General features: G+C 41.9%; 1 protein-coding gene across 1 annotated transcript in view; it reads left to right on the plus strand.

Moving 5' to 3' along the window:
• Nucleotides 1–14,529, plus strand: part of UGGT1 (UDP-glucose glycoprotein glucosyltransferase 1) — a 40,519-nt gene extending 25,990 nt beyond the window's left edge. Inside the window, 16 exon segments of the mRNA XM_010153462.1 lie at nt 295–364; nt 671–773; nt 1,250–1,329; nt 1,813–2,002; nt 4,146–4,304; nt 6,074–6,159; nt 6,489–6,573; nt 7,567–7,655; nt 8,142–8,246; nt 8,824–8,908; nt 10,216–10,398; nt 11,580–11,740; nt 12,223–12,337; nt 13,003–13,119; nt 13,456–13,615; nt 14,065–14,529. Of these exon segments, the coding sequence (XP_010151764.1) occupies nt 295–364; nt 671–773; nt 1,250–1,329; nt 1,813–2,002; nt 4,146–4,304; nt 6,074–6,159; nt 6,489–6,573; nt 7,567–7,655; nt 8,142–8,246; nt 8,824–8,908; nt 10,216–10,398; nt 11,580–11,740; nt 12,223–12,337; nt 13,003–13,119; nt 13,456–13,615; nt 14,065–14,090 (1,814 nt within the window). The 3' untranslated portion in view covers nt 14,091–14,529.
• The last annotated feature ends 4,331 nt before the right edge of the window (nt 14,530–18,860 follow it).

Below are 18,860 nucleotides of genomic sequence, written 5' to 3' on the forward strand. Positions count from 1 at the left end.
TGAAACACCAGCTGCTCTGTATTTGTTCCAGGGTTAAACCCTTTGTCACCCTCAGTAATAATGCTGCAACCTGTTTAAATTAATGACAGATTAACCCTTAAATATATTTAATTCTTCAGAGCTTGTGCAGAGAGGTAATAAAAGTGTTAGTTTGTGGATGTGAATTCAATCTCTCTTCTGCTGCAGACTGGCAGAAATGTGGTAAGAACACACACATTTTGTGTATCTGTAAACCTTCCCCCCCCCCCCCCCCCCCCCCTCTTCCTCTCTCTCCTCTTTATTGCGTTACGAAAAAAACTCTTCTTTCTGCTCAACCAAAAGGAGAGGCAAGGATTGAAAATCATTTTTTTGAAGAACGATACAGGTATATGATTGCTGACATTTCCTGAGCAATATGTTTTCACTTGTCTTTTAACATATCCATGGTTGTAAGTTGCATTTAATTTAAAAAAGAATAGTCTGGGGAAGTCCCCAGCAGTTTTCAGGGCACAGTGAGTTCCCAGAAATAAATTTTGTCTATCTATCTCTATATATGTATATATGTGGGTTTTTCTCTATCTAATTTCCAAAGACACATAGTATTTAGGAAGTAATTTGACTTTAGAATGAAATGGATGTCAAATGTTATCCATACATTTGATAGTTCAAAATTGTTTTTTCTTCTGTTTAGTGCAGTTAAACTGAGACCAAAAGAAGGGGAGACATACTTTGATGTTGTGGCTATTGTTGATCCTGTGACCAGAGATGCTCAAAGACTTGCTCCGTTACTTTTGGTATGTATATGGTGTTGTAAGGCACTTCATGGCAGCTTCAAAAAGCTGTCTCAGTTCTGTAATTTTGGAATGTCTGTCATCCTTGTTGGGTGGGAACTAGTGGCCTTCTCGCTGTGTGTCTGTGCTGCACAATGTCATTAGTGGAAAACCTAATTACACTATACTACACGCTAACAGGTCAGGCTTAGATATCGTCTAGATAGCTTTTAGTTTCCCCATTTTAATGGTTTAGTTTGCAGTGATTCTGGTCTTGAGGAACAGAGTTTGCATCCCTAAAAGAATGTCTGCAGTGCGAGGGAGCAGGTGACTGCTGTTCTTAAAACCACCAATTAAAAGGTGGGTGTAGTAAAGCAACTCACGAGAAGGGAGGGTTGAGAAGGAGCAGGTAACTTGCCTTCTTGAGGTCTTGTCTATAAAAACAGTGGTCAGGTTCCCTAGGTAGCATTTTAAGGGTTGTCTTTTTCTCATCGCTTCAGGTTTTGAACCAATTGATAAATATGAACTTAAGAGTGTTTATGAACTGCCAGTCCAAGCTTTCTGACATGCCACTGAAAAGGTAAGCAATACCTTTAAAAAAGAGGTTAAAAAGAGAGAGGAAGAAAAACCTGTTGGAATGTGCAAGCACAAAACCAGGGACAAATGTCCTACGTAAAGTCTCAATAACTGCTTTCAGCTTGTTGATAGAATAGCACGATTTCCCACAGTGAATCTGGGAATCTGTGGATAGCGTGAGGTAATTCTGCTGGTTTACAAGGTGGGTGACTTTGTATTTATATAAGTTAATTTACAAATCTTAATGGTTGAGTCTTGCACATTCTAGCTGGTCCTTCAGGATGAAAATTCTGATCTGTTTCAAGGTCAACACTACCTGTGTTGCTTTGGATACAGCCTCAAGAAGGAATAAAAATTTTGTATTGGCCTTCTTGGATGGAAACATTGGAGATCTGGGAAAGCCAGTGCTGTCAACAATTTAACACTAGTGAAATACTTGCTAACGCTGGCAGAAATACATTGTAACATTTTCTTTCTGTAATTCCAGTTTTTATCGCTATGTTTTGGAGCCGGAGATTTCTTTCACAGCAGACAACAACTTTGCCCCAGGACCAATTGCCAAGTTTTTGGATATGCCCCAGTCTCCACTGTTCACTTTGAACCTAAATACTCCGGAGAGCTGGATGGTGGAATCTGTCAGAACCCCGTATGACCTTGACAATATTTACTTAGAGGAGGTAAGAGCAGCCAATGTGTTCCTATTACTGTGTTTTAATGGTGGTGGTTGTCCAGGGCTTATTTTTGTAATGGAAAGAAATGAAGAATACTGTAGGCTTGAAGCAGACCCTAAAGATGCTTTGTGTGTATAACATTACAGTGTGCTGAGCTAGAAACAAAAACTTTGTTGGTCATTAAATAACTTTTTCAATTCATTAGTTGAAAAATTCTTTCAGATTAGAGCTCCATACAGCTAATGTTACAACTAAAGGCTGTTATTTTTTAAACCTCTGCTTCACAGTTTTGAAGTAGGATCTGAGTCTGGTCCCAGTAAGTAAATCCTACCTATTTTCTCTTGCTCTGAGAAGCTACCAAGCTGGTTTTAGCTACCGGTTCATTTCCTTTTGTGATTGGCAAACACTCGTGTGGCTAATTATTAACCTCTTGGGGTGAGCAGTTACCTTTAATAGTTTTCAGAAGTTCTAGAAATGGTGGGCTAGGAAGTGGTTACAAAATGCACTACACTAGCATGCTATGATAGGCACTACACCCACATATATTACGTTAGAAAAAATGCATGTGTGATGCAAAGTAGAAAATTTTGGACTTCAGGGTGCAATGTGAAATAATAAAAGTTAAATTAGATAGTCAAACAATCTTTTCCCTTGAATTCAGCCATTATTTAGTTGGCCTTGAAGAACTGCAGATAGTGTGTATTAAACCCAGTAAGTTTCTGTGTATAATTCAGCATAAGCAAAAGCTGCCAGACTGACCGCTATGGAGGCTGAAGTCCTCTATGCATCTGCAGAATGGGTGGGGTAGGGGCAGGGGCAGGCCAAGCTTCCCCACCCATATGCCTCAGCCCTCACCTGGAGGAACCCCCTCTGGAGGTGAGAGGGAAGCTCGGGCTCCAAAAGCAGCCAGCCCGGGCCTTGTCTGCAGAGACAGGCAGCAGCAGTCCCAGCTGTGCGGTGGGTGACTCCTGCAGTACAGAAACCTGTCCGCTGCACGCCTGACATTGTCAAACCCCTTACACATAGGCCGCTGGAAAAGCAGCAGCCTGTACAACCTTGTGGTCGTTGCCAATGTGGGCCACTTTCTTGCTGAACATGATTATATTTTTAGTCTCCTCTTACTGTTGCATCTCTTTGACATTGTTTGGGAATATGATGCAGTGTAGTGGTAGTGTCTGATATCGCTAATCCTGTAGTAGTTACTCACAAATCTAGGAAATTGATGGGTGGTGGGTTTTTTATGTGGGCTTTTTTGTTTTGTTAGGGTTTTTTGCTTTTCATCTCTTAACCTACTTGTAAAGCCATAAATGATCCACCAAAAGGCTGACACTACTACACATTTCAAGCCTCCAATTCCCAATCCCCCAGATTAAATGAAAGCCAGAGAGGGGGATGAAATGCTTCAGGCATTTGAAGTACCATCCTGAGCCTCCAAATAAATAGCAGCTTTGCTTTTGCAGGTGCACAGTTTCCAGTTCCTACTAAGCAGTTTCTTGGAGCTACGGCAATTAAACTGTCAGTTTGGATGTGCAATGAGAGAAGATGATTTGTGAGAGTAGACTAGTATATTGCTTATGTAGTTTCCTCAGGCTACATCTGAATTTAGGCTGGTAGGGACCCAAGGTTTTTTGGGTTCGTGGTTTTTTCTTTTATTTCCTTGGCACTTTTGTTCAGGGTAGAAGAAAGGATACTGTGTTTCTGACAGTATCCTAGCACGCTCTAAGAGCAGGGCAAAACAAAACACTGAGATGGTAACTGTTAGAATAACTGCTAGCTTTCAAGAGGCTCAGGTTCAACGTTGTGAAGCCCCTCATACACTTTTTATGAGATGCCAGACCAATCACTTATTTGACTACATTCTCTAAAAAATGTTAAAAAGAATAATTGTGCAATAGAGCAACAGTCCTTCCCTTTCTTATCAGTTGAGATTCAAATCTTTTTGGTCAGGTACGCACTTAACAGTATGTGTGTGCAGTTCATCACTCGAAGGAGCTGAGCTCTTTGAGGCTTTCTAGGTATTTGTTTAAGAAAATTACTTTAGTAAAAAAAAGCAAGTTTATTTCATTACTATGGCTGTTTTACAGTAACTGAATCACTAAGAATTTGCCCTAGAGCTAGTGCTGAATTCAGCACTATCTTCTCCTTACAGGTGGATAATGTTGTAGCTGCAGAATATGAGTTGGAGTATCTGCTTCTGGAAGGACACTGCTATGATATTACTACTGGTCAGCCACCTCGGGGACTCCAGTTTACACTGGGAACTTCAACCAATCCTGTCATCGTTGATACCATTGTTATGGCCAACTTGGTAAGCATTTGATGGATACTGGCAACAAATTACTGGTCTACGGTCAGCACAATCACTTGTACAAACCACTGAGTATTGTCTCGTATGTGGGCCATGGATTTGTGGTGTTACACTCCACAGTTGGTGGCAGATATATACACATCATTCCTAACATTGTTGTCTGAAACCTTGCAGTGTACTTATTTGTCTCTTACCTTTTGCAAGACGTACTCCTTTCCCTTCAGCTTGCTGAGAAGGGTCTTCTGGAATTTCTTAAAATGATGCCAATATTTTTTAGCAACCTCTTTCCAGGGAAGGTTAGGCTGGTCTGATTTTGTAGACAGGCTAATCCTTAGGCTGTCCACACTGGTACTCTAAGCGTAGGTGGACAGTTGGCTTCTTTTGGAACCCATTTCTTCAGGAGATCTGTGGAACAAATGGAGAGAGTCACATAATTGGCAGAAAGCAAAGGTAGTGTGAGAAAGAATGGGAATTGCTTAATTTAGTAGAGAAAAGGTGACGAAATCCAAGGATATTGTTCCCTTCAGCTGCCCTTATAAGAAACTGCACAGGGGACCAGTCTGTTTCCAGTGTTCATACTGGGGAATGGACTGAATTTATGTCAAGGGAGTTAGCCGCTGGAGTATTTTCTCCATACATAATGTTAGTGAAAAACTGGAAAAAATTGCCTATTTTGGTTTTTGGAATCTTTAAATGTGTTAAAGAAAAAGCAAGGAAAAAATGTTCACCAATGCTAAATATCTATTTTCAAGTTCTTACACTCATTTTCTCTGTGTCTTTTTTTGGCCAAGATATGTGCTATAATGATGTAATATTTCTTACCGTAGAAAAGATGATGGTCCTTATTTTATGTGTAATCACACTGTGTGTGTGTATGTCGGAGGGCAAAGCTTAATGGCTTGGAGGTGTCTTTTTTTCTAAGTAGTTATACTAGAGTGTACGTACCACAGCACACAATGGTGTGTCTGGGAACCCTCTTCCTCTGCTCAGTGTCTGTACTGTGAAGGGGGGTGAAGAGACCAGGAACATGCCCTGTGCTTTTTAGTCTTATTTAAAGCAGACTGGCTCACAGATAAAACTGCATGTGTTTGCGGTCACTGTACAAAACTGGATGGGACGCTGAAACAACACTACAAATGTTTGTATCTTCTGTAAGTGTAATAAATTGTAAATTACAGAAGAAAACACTCAGGTCTGGAACCTGAAACTTCAGGAAGGCTTGTACACCGTACCTGAATTTCACCTCCTAATTTTTTTAAGTTCCACAGAAGAGATCAGGTATGTGTTACAATAGGTACTATTTCCTGCTGGAGGTGAAGTACCAGTCTGCAGAGCTTCAGAATGGATTTAAATTTTGTTTTGCAGGCAGACCTTTCATGGACTGCCGGGTAGTTACCCACTAGAGGTTTGAAATACCTTCACGCCTTCATGAAGGCCAGCTTTTGCAGAAAAAAGACTTTGGGACTGCACTGTTCCCCTCAGGACACCCTGAAGGCTTTGTGTCATCTAACAAATAATGCTAGACCTTTTCATACTCCTGTGTCTTATGGGGGGTGGGGGGAGAATTAAAAACAAAAAGCCCAAACAAGTTTGAATGGATTGTCTGGGGTTTTTCTTCTCTGGGTTTTTAAGGCCTTATGGTTATGTTAATCAGCTTGCTTATAAATAACAATTTCAGATCTAAAACAGTGGGTTAAAACGTATGACTCAAAACCTGCTTTCCTACATTTTCACTTTCTGGAAGCTGACATATTCTTTTTGCTTTACAGGGTTACTTCCAGTTAAAAGCCAATCCTGGTGCGTGGACTCTAAGACTGAGGAAGGGCAGATCTGAGGATATCTACAGAATCTACAGGTAGGGCAGTACAAGTAGTACTTTATTTTTCTTCCTGTGGAACTTCTGAAGTAGGTAGGCATTGTAGTATGTGAATCTAACAGTTCCCTTGCCAGAGTGTAGTGAACTGAACAGCAAATTACATTTGGTACTGAACATGTTATGTGAGATGAAATTAATTAACTGTAAAAACCCAGTAAGTGTGTTCAGATACACGTATCTATTACTCTGTTGCATGTCTCAAACCTGTTTTACAGTACTACGGTTTAATGCCATGTAGAAAAATGTCTAGAAGAGATAAAGAATGTTTCTGCTTTGCAGTAAAGGTCAGTATTGTACTGTATTTTCAGCCATGATGGCACAGACTCTCCACCTGAAGCTAGCGAAGTTATTGTTGTTCTCAACAACTTCAAGAGCAAAATTATTAAAGTGAAGGTGAGTTTAAAAACTAAAGTTGCTCCTAAAAAAGACCATTTGATTAATGGTAGGGAAAAAACTTCGATCAAGGCCTGATGATCCCTTCCTACAAGCATACATTTGAGGCAATTTGCACAAATTCACATCACAATATCTACAATGGAGACAATTATCTGTAGACTTGGGGTTTTTTTTCCACCCATCAAGAATGACATGTAACTGCTGTTCCTTTTGTGTGCCCATGAGAAACAACTATGCTCACATTTCACTGACTGTGCTGGTGACTTAAGAAAAAAACAGCCAGTTTTGTGTGCCTTGTATATGTCTGGTAATAAACTATCAGTGTCTCCACTGAGTCAGTATTTTATCTGTTACAGACAAATCTGACTCATCTGGTAATACATTTTTCTATCAACCTGATACAGAGTAGGTGAGAATATATTAAAGAAAAAGGTAAATTAGCAACCTACTGTCTTTTAGGGCTGCCTATCAGATGATGACATAGCCGAAAAGTTTAAGGCAGACAAGTGTTAGATAAGTGATGGCTGTAACACATCTGGTTTACAGCTCCTCACAGGATTTACTTGTGCTAGAGTTAATTCTGGGACATTCTCCTGATTTGCTGCTTTGTCTATGTATCTGCTTTGGAGTCTTACTGGCGAGTAATACCTTTTAGAAAGTTGTTGAGGGGTTGGGTTGGGTTTGGGGAGTGAGGGTTTGTTTGAGGGTTTTTCTTGGCCAGTCCGTCATCGATGCTGGTCACTAAACACCTCTTAGCAAATCATTTTAACCATCTAGACTAACATGCCTTTGGTGTCTGAAAACCGCTTTGGAATCTGTTCTGCAAATGTCAGTTCTCTACTGAGCTGTGTCTCCAGACAGCTTAGGTTACCCATCAGCTCACTGCACATGATTCAGACGGATGCCAACAGAGCCGGTGTCAAAATAACACTCCATAGCTGTTTGCCCAGTGTGTAGTTCCGCTCACTAAAGCAATGTTGTGCTTTACAGGTTCAGAAAAAACTTGATATGATGAATGAAGATCTACTGAGTGATGGTACCAATGAGAATGAATCTGGATTTTGGGAATCTCTCAAATGGTAAAACTAATTCAGTAACAACCTGCAAGTCTCTAGAAAACAGCAAACTGTTTCATGATACAGCTAGATCTGTGCTATTCCGCAGACATCTATTAAGATTGCTTGAGTTTACCTTATCTTTCATAGGACCCCTCTGTTTCTAGAGAAATGAGCTACTGCTTTGCACCTGCTTAACTTCCCTTACCCCCTGTGCTACTTGGGAGCCAAAAATGTGCCAGGAGCTGCATCTCGGCCAGCAATCTTTCAACTGCATACATCTATTTAAGCTATCCATATGTTCATATGTAAGCTATTGGGTCTTCCACATCTGTGTCTGCAGCACTTTCCCTTGTGCAGGATTCCCTGACCAATGTAAGAGGGATGACACCAAACCCCACAGCTGTACTATATTAAACCAACACCGTCACAATTCACAACCTGTTGCCATCTTTCCTATATATCTGGGCCTTCCTGTCTGCTCTGTTATATAAACGTGTGTCCTTTCAGGGGATTCACCGGAGGGCAAAAGAATGAAGATGTGAAACAGGATAAAGACGATGTGCTAAATATATTCTCTGTGGCTTCAGGACACCTATATGAAAGATTCCTACGGTTAGTTCAGAATTTATAATCTGGGGGTCTCACATGGTACAAGTTCCCTGCTTTCCACAAGGTAAAAGGTCAGAATTTGCAAGAGTATATATATTTAAAACATCAATGGCTCAGAAATCCTCTAGGTTTTGCACCTACTGTGTTACAGGAACTTTTGTCTGCATAACATTCATATGTTCAAAACAGACTTAGTTTAATAGATGGTATGTTGATGACCTAGAATTTTCTCACTACAAAATAATCACATATATTGGTCTTGTTCATAAATTACAGAGTAAGTCATAGTTGCTTTGGAAGATGATCTGAACTTGTGTTCTCAAAGGATTGTGAAAGGCAACAGGTATATTCTCTGACTAGTACATAGGTAAAAGGGGGTTTAGTACTTCTGTAGATAGAATTAAGCAGTTTGAATAGGCTGAAGCTACTCGCTTTTCCTTTACGCATGAATATCAGTTATCTGTCACGTAACTGCAGTTAGTCTAATAATGTAACCCAGCAGTTTGTAACCTCTTCCACAGCTGATCTCTAGCAGGTGGCAGTTGTTCCTGCACATGCTTCATTTTTTTTCTTTTGACAGCATAATGATGTTGTCTGTGCTGAAGCATACCAAGACTCCTTTGAAGTTTTGGTTTCTGAAGAACTACTTATCGCCTACATTCAAGGTTTGTTACTAATTAGAATTCTACTCTCATGGGGAAAAGTAAAAAGGTTGCAACTTGTGCATGGTACTATTGTGTAAACATATGTACAGTTACCTGTCTGCCTACCTTCTGTTTTGACAAAGCATCAAGTTGGTATGTGCTGATGGTTCTGCCTAGAAAGCTTTGAGTAATAACAGGCAGGTTGACAGTGGACTCATGCTGAAGTTAAAACGTAAGAGAACAGCACATACTAGGAAAATCATAACTGAAAGAACCTGAGGTGCTTTGTTGTGACCCACACAATAAAGGTGAGGATTTAAAGGTGAATTTTAGGGCTCTAAACTAATATATAAGGGTTGAAAGATCATAGGAAAAAAGCTACCAGAGAAGAACACCTCTGACTAGGTATGGAGAGGGCTTCCTCAGGGGAGATACTAAAACCATGTTTCAGACTGACTAGGGCACGTGAACGGTGAATGGTAGCGACGCGCCCGTTGCTACCCTCAATGAGTACACCTGGAAATGCTTATTAATTACACGTGCTGTATCATAAAACAAGCAGCAGGATTCGAAAGAGAACCCAGAGTTATCTTTTGAAAGGATGTCAAAAAAGGATATTCTAAAAGGATGTCAAAACATTCAGGAATTTGGAACTTTTAACATGTAATATTAGGAAACAACATTTCTTAGAAAGTCTTGCCTGTTCAGCCGAGCTCAAGGGAAATAGTTGGCAGTGTCCCCATTGCTGCAAACATGGGCTGAGCCGTGACTCTGCTGTTGTCAGCTCTTGGGGTGGTGCACCGATGTGCTTCCCCCTCCCTTCGTAATGGCTGTGTTGTACCAGCATCCCTTCACTAAGCTTGTACTCTCCCAGTGTCAGAGGAAGCCTCACAGATGAAACAAATTTGACAGTGGGCCCAGTTGTTCTAGGAAAAAAAGTCTCCCAATTCTTTTCTCTCATTTTACTGTTCCCATTTACACTGCTTTGTACAGCCCTAAATAAGAATTCTCCCATCTGTGAAATTTTATGGTTTGAGTAATGCATTCTTTTACACTGATCTGTGGATCACTATAAAATGGTCCGTAAGTAATTGTGTGGGGAAAAATGCCAAAATATTTAGTTGTCTTCCGATAGTTGGCTTTGCAATCTGTGCTGATTGTTCAGTTTGGGGTTATGTCTTTGTTTGGAGTAACAATGCAACTGTAGTTATTCTTTGTTCTGTGCTTCATTACAGCACTGAAGCCTCTTGCTTGTAATGCACTTCTCTTTTTCCTGCAGAGGAACAAAGAACTGAGATAAGCTCCTTATTTTCTCCCTCCCTCCGCAGGAGTTCATCCCATACATGGCAGAGAAGTATAATTTCCAGTATGAGCTTGTCCAGTATAAATGGCCACGTTGGCTTCATCAGCAAACGGAGAAACAGCGCATCATCTGGGGTTACAAGATCCTCTTTCTAGATGTGCTCTTCCCATTAGCTGTTGATAAAATCCTGTTTGTGGATGCTGATCAGGTAATAGAGAGGCTGGAATTAGTTGATCTTTTCCCTTTTTCTGTTTTTCTTTTCTCTAAGAATAGTGTGTCCTTGAATACATTTGCTGTATTAGTGGAAAGGTTGCAAGTTTGAGCTCTCCGACTGAAGGGTGACTCTGTAACTACAGCATGCATCAGTGAGTGCTGGTTTTTCTGCCTGTTCCCACAAAGATGGGTTTTGTTGGCCTGTCTTTTACTTGTGTCTGGTCCCTTGTTCACTCACAGTGATTCCAGCTACTTTGCCAAATAGATTCTTGTTTCACCCTTCCATTTTTCCAGATCCCCCAGCCTGCAGATCACTTACCACTTAGGGTATTTTCCTAAGTCCCCAAACACCCCGCTTTGAACTTGGCCAGATCTGAGTGGCTTTCAGGGGAGCGAGAAGGCAAATCCCTCGTGGCTGAAGCCATGTCCTGCTGCAAAGCAAACGCTGTCTGTAAGGCTTTGTTTGTGCTTACTGCCTCGGCAGCTTGAAAGTCCAGGATATGTGTGCAGTGAGAACTGCCAAAAATGCTCCTTCAAAGACATAGATGAAACCGAGAAGTACAGATTATCAACACCTACGTACAAGACGCCTTCGGTGGTTTGGCATGTGTAGGGTATGATCCCCTGTCAGTTAAAACCGTTACAACTTACACTAAAGTATGACCTAGGATAAATTTACAGCTATGCTCTTCTCATTTTAGGCAGGTTTTGCTCTGTTTATGGAAGAGATATAAATGCATTTATTCCCCCATTGGAGTGGTATTTTTAGAGTAGTATTACTGGCACATCATCTGTGTCAAAAAAAGACATTAAAAAGCCGTCATCCCCAGAGGGATGCCTTTTGAGAGGGAAGGATACAAAGGATCACAGTAGAGTTCATGTATAGTGAGAGTTCTTGCTGCTTATTAAGTAACTATTTGGCACTTCAGCTGTCACACTAACCCCTATCATATTATTTTAAGTTCTATTTTAGTTGCTCCAGCTCTAAGGGCAGGGGAGACAACACCTTTTCTGCTGTGTTTCAGTACTATGTATACATAATGCAAAAGACCGCAGAGTGTAACAGGTAGTTCTTCCTTTAACTGGTTGCTCAGTTTGAATTAATTCCTGACCAGCATTTCAGGGTAACCCACGGCAGGTTCCTACAAGTAAAAGTAAAATGTCCTTTCCCTTCAGATTGTGCGCACAGATCTAAAGGAGTTAAGAGATTTCAATCTAGATGGGGCTCCTTACGGATATACTCCATTCTGTGACAGTCGAAGAGAAATGGATGGCTACAGGTTCTGGAAATCAGGATACTGGGCAAGTCATTTAGCTGGAAGAAAATACCACATCAGGTACTGAAGAATTCTTTTTTTAAGTAGAGGGGGAAAGCTTTTGCTACTACTTAGTATTAGCAGAAACCTAGCTGAGGAGTATATATAATGCTGCAGTGAACCACTTTTTGCTTACCATTGCCTCTTTAAGGTTCCATTGCCTATGGCCCATTTGAAGCACTAGGGACACTGAAGTTACTTTCAGTATGGTACACCTTTTACAGATGAAGAACTGAAGTGTTAGCTAACCAGACATCTTCATTTGTTAATAACAGATGTTGAAAGAAGGGACTGCATGACAGCACAGCTAAGATAGATTTGTTGAAGATCTTATTTCGTACATGCCATGACCTCGTTGGAACTGCTTTCCTGCCTTGTGTTGGATAATCTGATGTACTGACACCCAGAGATTGTTTTGGCGTGTTATATCTCGGGGTCTGCTGGGGCTGCAGTGAGTTACCCATCAGTCAGATATCATTACTAACTGTGTCCTCTCCATGCAGTGCTCTCTATGTTGTGGATCTGAAGAAGTTCAGAAAGATTGCAGCTGGAGATCGACTCAGAGGACAATATCAGGGTCTTAGTCAGGATCCCAACAGTCTGTCCAACCTTGATCAGGTGTGTTTTTGTTGTGTTTGGTTTCTTTTGTTTTGTTTTACTGGGGTACGATGGCAGGTTGGGACCTCTCCTTTCCTGGCCAAAATCACAGCCAGATGCCAGTGGCAGTCCCGTTAAGCTCTGCCTTCAAATGAGGCAGGTATTGATAGCATCAAATGTAACTGGAGGGTGGAAATGACACCATCCCCTTGGATGTCTTAAGACTGTCAAATTTTCCACTATATTCCAAGACAAATACGTAAGACAAGTGGGTCCTTGTTTCTTGAGCTATCCAGCCCTGAGTGCTTTGCTGTGCACTGACTTAATAACATGGAAATGAGGCTTGTACAGTGGCGGATGGAGACAAAAATACCACAATGGTTTTAATCAATTAAGAATAGTCTTCCTAACTGGGTCCAGTACAGGTTTGATACTGGATTCATCTCACTGCTCTACTACTGTTTGCGAAATAACTAATTTTCAACAAAATAAGATTAACAGCTGAGTGTGCAGTTTTTCTCCCAAAGGACTGACTTCGGAATGGAATGAAAGATTGATTCATCAGTTCTTATTTGCACTGGAAAAACAACTCGCCTAGAGAGTTAAACTTCCCAGTACGATCTGGTTGGAGGGGTTGTTCCTCCCACCCTGTGGAAACTGTTACTAACTCTTCATCTTCACAACAGGATTTGCCCAACAACATGATCCACCAGGTGCCAATTAAATCACTCCCACAGGAGTGGCTGTGGTGTGAAACATGGTGTGATGATTCCTCCAAGAAGAAAGCAAAAACCATTGATCTGGTAAGTGCAGTCTGGCTCCCTCAATCTTACATCCCAATAAAATACAGTGACCAGTTCTGGAGGCTGCCTCAGATCTGGGCACCTCATCTTGTATTGTTACTTAAATGTTTTCAGCACTTCAGGTTTTTTTCCTTTTAGCTTCTATATTTCTCTTACCTGGAGCAGTGGCATTATTGTGAATTTGGAAAGAGACTTTACAGTGTACTCTGGCTAAAATACAGGCACGTGGTGTTCACCAACAACAGATGAATTCCACCAGAGGGAAGCATACCCCTCTTCAGTAGATAAACCTTTTAGGCATTAAGTGTCTGAACAGTTTGTGGGTTTTGTTTGCAGTGTAATAACCCAATGACCAAAGAGCCCAAGTTGCAAGCAGCGATGCGTATAGTTCCAGAATGGCAGGACTATGATCAAGAAATCAAACTGCTCCATAGTCTTTTCCAGAAAGAAAAAGAAACGGGAGCACCAGCTAAGATGCCAGGACAATACACACATGGTAATCTCTCTGACTATTTCCCTACTCCTCTGACTTTGTTCCTCCCTGCCTGGGCTGGGGTTAAGTTGCATCCTCATTCACTGCAAGCTCACACCACGCAGGGGCCTGCACGGAGGATCTCTTCAGTCACCTGTGTATTTTAGTGGGGTGGAGAGGCCTTAAGTGAGGCTAGTGTAACGTAACCTGAGTCTGAAACCTAGAGAACAGCATTGTCTCGCACGTTCATCCCCATTCTGTTGAAGACCCTCACTGTTCCTGCAATTGCATGAGCTTGGCCTTAGCTTAACCCTTGACCAACGTGCCGCTCTGCACAACGGGTATGGCTTGTTCTTCGGGCACTGGCAACCTTGCAGAGAACAAGCCCTTGGGGTTTCCATACTGATTTCAAACCTGTCTGCCAATGAGGCAGCTGGAAACAGAGTGCTCATTTTTTCTTTTCTCTTCTGCAGATCCAGCGGCACATGTGGAATTATGATCCATGGAGAAAAATTCAAGTTAGACTGTTTCATAGACAATTTTTATATTGAAAGCTAGTTTTTTCCAGTATGTCTGCAAAACTGCTGAATAATTGAATGGGATGATGTATGCATTTTTATTACTTGCCTTTGGGTTAATTTCTGCATATGAAATAGGATCTGGATTGCTGGAATTAGCGTTACTGTTTGTTTGCACCTGTGGTGGAGATGAAAGAGCCCATGATGGAATTTAGCATTTCAGAAACAAAACTTCAAAATCCACTGGGAAAGCCACAGCCTGTTCCTTCAGCTGTTGCTGCCTCCACTGCTGAGGAAGATGTGTGAGCCTCAGAGCTAACTCGAGAGCCTGGAACCGCAGACTCGCTGAGCCGTTGGCTGGGACATAAGGCCTAACCTCAACTGATGGAGATAGTTTTTCCAGGTAACATTCAAAGGCTCAGAACCATGCCTTGAATTTGGGATACTGTTTTACGTGCAGGTTTTCAAATGCTTCTCAGATTTGTTCAGTATGCCCTTGATTTTGTAACAAATCCAGCATCACTTAAATTTTCTATTTCCTGCCTTCATTTGTTGGCCAACTTTTGAAGGTTTGGCTTAACGTAAAGCTACCGCCATCTCTTTTGGTGCCCATCCAGATACAAATGCCTACGCTTACAGAGGAGCAGAACACTGGATTTGACAGCTCAGTTCACCCTAGCCCATCTGACTTGAATCCAAGTGCCCTCCTCCTTCCTTCCCGATGTTTAAATCCTCTGCAATCAGGGCCTTACTATTGCTGTGGTTCACTGATTCATGAATGTTTTTTGTTTATGAAAAATCTGTGGAAGCTTTTCATCATGTAAATGTCAGTAACTTTATTTTTCTTCAAACAGAGATGTTGTCACATCAATAAAAACTTCAGAGTTCTTAGGTCTTAAGCTTTAGTTCACACTCAATCCTTTGATCATCCTTTTTGCTTGCACACGTTACCGTCCTAATTTAATTGTGGGGGTTCTGAATATTTCACCTGCATTTGTTTACATTCTGTGCACAGACAAGAAAAGTTTCCTGCTAGAATTAATTATGCTGGGCTAGTTTTATCATTCATATTCATACATAATTTTTAAAGATGATACTGCCATAGTTCTGCGTTATGAACATGCCAGTTAAAAATCCTCAAACCCTGTTTGCCCTCATTTTGTAGCATTATTGCCTGCTCCCTGGAACACTGAGAATTTTGAAGAGTTGAAATGTAAGAACTAAAGTAGTATGTCTAGTAGTAAAATATAGCACCCTATGCACTGCTTCTGTAGAAATCCAATAATTTCTGCCTCCCCTGTTTTTATACAGGTAAATGTTCTGTGCTGTAACAGCTTCACACTAAGGATAATCCTGACAATCCTGATATTTCTTCTACAGTTATTGTATTATACGTCCTATGAATGTTTTGGAGGAGTCTGAAAGACAGCAGTTGTAGTGTTTAAACTGTTCAATAGGTCAACTGAACAGAAAAGCAGCTCTTTTCCAGCCAGCTCCTGAAAGGGCCCGAATCACTAACCCAAATTCTTAAAAAAAAAAGAAATAGCTGGGGTCCCTTAAATGCACATCCCTGGCACTGTTGACAAGGTCAGTAGTCTGATCAGCAACAGGACACATATACTTCTGGTGGGTATCAGAGTGAGGTGGTTCTAGAAAGGCATGGGAAGAGACAGTTTATAATCTCCCCTTCTCCAGAGGGAAAGCTATGCAAACTCGGGGAGCCAGATATCAAACCATGGACTCATACTCTGAGTTACCAGCTTAGCTATTTTCCACTTGGTGGGGTTTTAAATTCTGGTAAGTCTCCCTGATCCTTTGTAAATTAGAAGTGGCTTATGCTTCCCATCAAAACTGTTCCACTTAAGGATAAGCAGACTTACACTAGAAGGATCTTTTCCTTCTGTAAAACCCAATAATGTGCCTGCCAACAAAGTAATTGCATACTATGTTAATTAGCCTATTTTAAACAGATAATACAGCACATGTAAGATTACCCTTTCTGTGTTCAGCTACAAATACTCTTTGGAGCACATGGAATAGCACAGGATCAGGTGAGCAGCACAGTCTCGTCCAGGGATGGATGGAACAGCAGAGGAGGATCCACAAGGATGGGAAGTGTGTAGGTGGAGAAGGAATCTGCCCAAGTTCTCAGAACAAGAAAAGTTCAAGTTTTCTGTGAAACAAGACCCTGTCCGGTCTAGAATCGTATTTGGCTTTTTTTTTCTTCCAAATAGGTGGAGAAAGAATCTGCCCAAGTTCTCAGAAAAGTTCAAGTTTTCTGTGAAACAAGACCCTGTCCGGTCTAGAATCGTATTTGGCTTTTTTTTTCTTCCAAATATGATTAGAATCCAGAGGATAGCAGTAGTCTTGAGAGTCTTGTACCTGTTCTCAGGTACACTGCAAAATGCACACGGTACTAATCACTCTGAATGTGAACGACTCCAGTTGTTCCTGGGAAGCCACTATTTATTTGCACACCAGAATAACAATCACAGAGGAGAACAGTCGCTTACTTGTATCTGTCCCTATGCTTGCTCGTAGTGCTCAACTGGGCCGCAAAAGAAAAATCTTTTGACAGCTCCATCTAGAAGGACTCTCAGAGTAAGGTGATTACTGAAGTAGAGCTGCTTCTGAGCCTACCACTGAGGGCCTCACCCTGTAAACTAGTAAGTCTGATAAGAAAAAATAGAAAATGGGGACTTTGGACCCCTAAGACGAGAAAGGGCAAAGCAATGACACTGTTGCCAATCTCTGGATAAAAGCAGCTTGTCCTCTTGGTGAAAAGTTCACACTGGAAATGCCCAGAACTTCATTTTAAAAGGAAGATTTCACTGCCTTACTAGAAAGCAAATAGCAAAGAAATACATTTCTAAGATTTCTCTTTCATTTAGCTCCTGGGGGATGGGTTGGAAAGGAAATCAAAGGGGTGGGACATGTACAAAGCAGTAAATATCCGGTCGCAATCTTAGGAACCAAACTTTTCTTTTTTTCCCAAATTTAAACTGTTTTGCATATCCAAATTGTCTGTAATCTGTTTGAGAATATACGGTAACGCAGTGTGGCACTGGTGCCCGCTGACCCAAGGTACTGAGAGTTTTGCTTTATGGAGTGTTACCTGAACTGAGATTACAGCGAGTTTCCCAGTGCGGTGGCAAGGATGAGCTCTGTCTGACATAATAAAGCCTTTTCTGTTCTTTACCCATGCCTCTCGGGTCAGTCACTTTGGGTCTGCTAACTGGTGTTTTAATGGGATTGCTCGGAGTACATTTTTCACTTACACCTGTATTCAGGGGTTGGGGTACTGTTGAAAAGCTACTAGAAGGGAAACGTGAAGCCTTCCTCCACCAAGCCAGTCTTGCTAATTGTGGTATTCAAGTAACCCCAAAACTGAGACACTTCTGTTAAAGACATGATAAAATAGTTTACGTTTAAGGTGGGTTTACATCTCTTTTTCAACGCTCCTACATCAGTTTTCTTCATGTGATTAAGTTCTACACTGACACATTCATAGTAAGCACTCAGAAAAGTTTGTGTTTCTCAAATGATGCTCCAACTACAAAGCTGTGTCTTTTCCCAAACTCCTATGGGACTCTGAGAAAAGCACGTCAACCAGAGCATCTTTATTAGTCAGAGAGCTATAAAATAGACAGTTCTAGACAGAAAGCTCAGTTGAGTGCCAGAGACATACCTATTTCGTTTCCTACAGGTGGCTGTTTTAACCTGCTCAGGTTTGGAAAATCCTAGGAGGTAACTCCGAGGGGAAAAGGAAGCAGCCAGAAAGAATAAATACATGCCCTATGTCCGTTGCCTCCTCAACCAGTGTGAGGGGTTTTGCACCACCCCGTCTTTCGACTTTCAGAGTATGATTTCTCCCTAATGACAGATGATCGGACGAGGGGAAATGGTCTCAAGCTGCGCCAGGGGAGGGTTAGATTGGACGTAAGGAAGAAGTTCTTCACCGAAAGGGTTATCACACACTGGAACAGGCTGCCCAAGGAGGTGGTGGAGTCACCGTCCCTGGATGTGTTTAAGAGACGGGTGGATGAGGTGCTGAGAGATATGGTTTAGTGGCGGACAGATACGGTTGGACTGGATGATCTCTAAGGTCTTTTCCAACCCAGTGATTCTATGATTCTATGATTTCAGTGTGTGCTGTACATCAGTCTGAGCGATTTCCCTCCACCCCAGAAGAGCTGGCTTAAGTGGGAAAAACTCTGAGGATGAGGGGGGAATGGAAAAGTAGTTTTGAATCTTCTTCTACAAACCCCAGTTACAAAAGGTGTATTCGCCTGAACACAACAGAATTTTTGGTGAGCAAACTGTCCTGTTCCCCCCCACCCCTGTCACACAACATGGGGAGATATATCCCAAGCCGAATGTGTCCTCCAGCTAGCACTGTCACGCCATGGGGCGCAGGACGTCTCCTCCAGAGCTGTTAACGCGCCAAGGCAGCTGCGCTAGAAGCCCGCCGTGTTCTGGCTCGTCTCGACTTCTCACCACGCGTGTTACCGAACAGCGCCCGCCCCGCTGCTTGCTCCACAGCGCTCTTCACCGCGCTTTCCAGCCGCCACGCCTGGCTCTTCAGCGAGCAGAGCCAGCCTTTCCACGGCAAGACTCGGTGCCCTGCTCGGCATTAACCGCCTGGCGAGACTCGGTCACCACAGTGCGCTGTGTAGAGTCTCGCCTGGGGACTGTCTGCCCCACCCTGCGCTGAGGCTGCCGCGAAAGCCCACAGCGGCCTTTGACACAGC

This window comes from Eurypyga helias, unplaced genomic scaffold (assembly GCF_000690775.1).
Source record: "Eurypyga helias isolate BGI_N326 unplaced genomic scaffold, ASM69077v1 scaffold6816, whole genome shotgun sequence".
NCBI lineage: Eukaryota > Metazoa > Chordata > Aves > Eurypygiformes > Eurypygidae > Eurypyga > Eurypyga helias.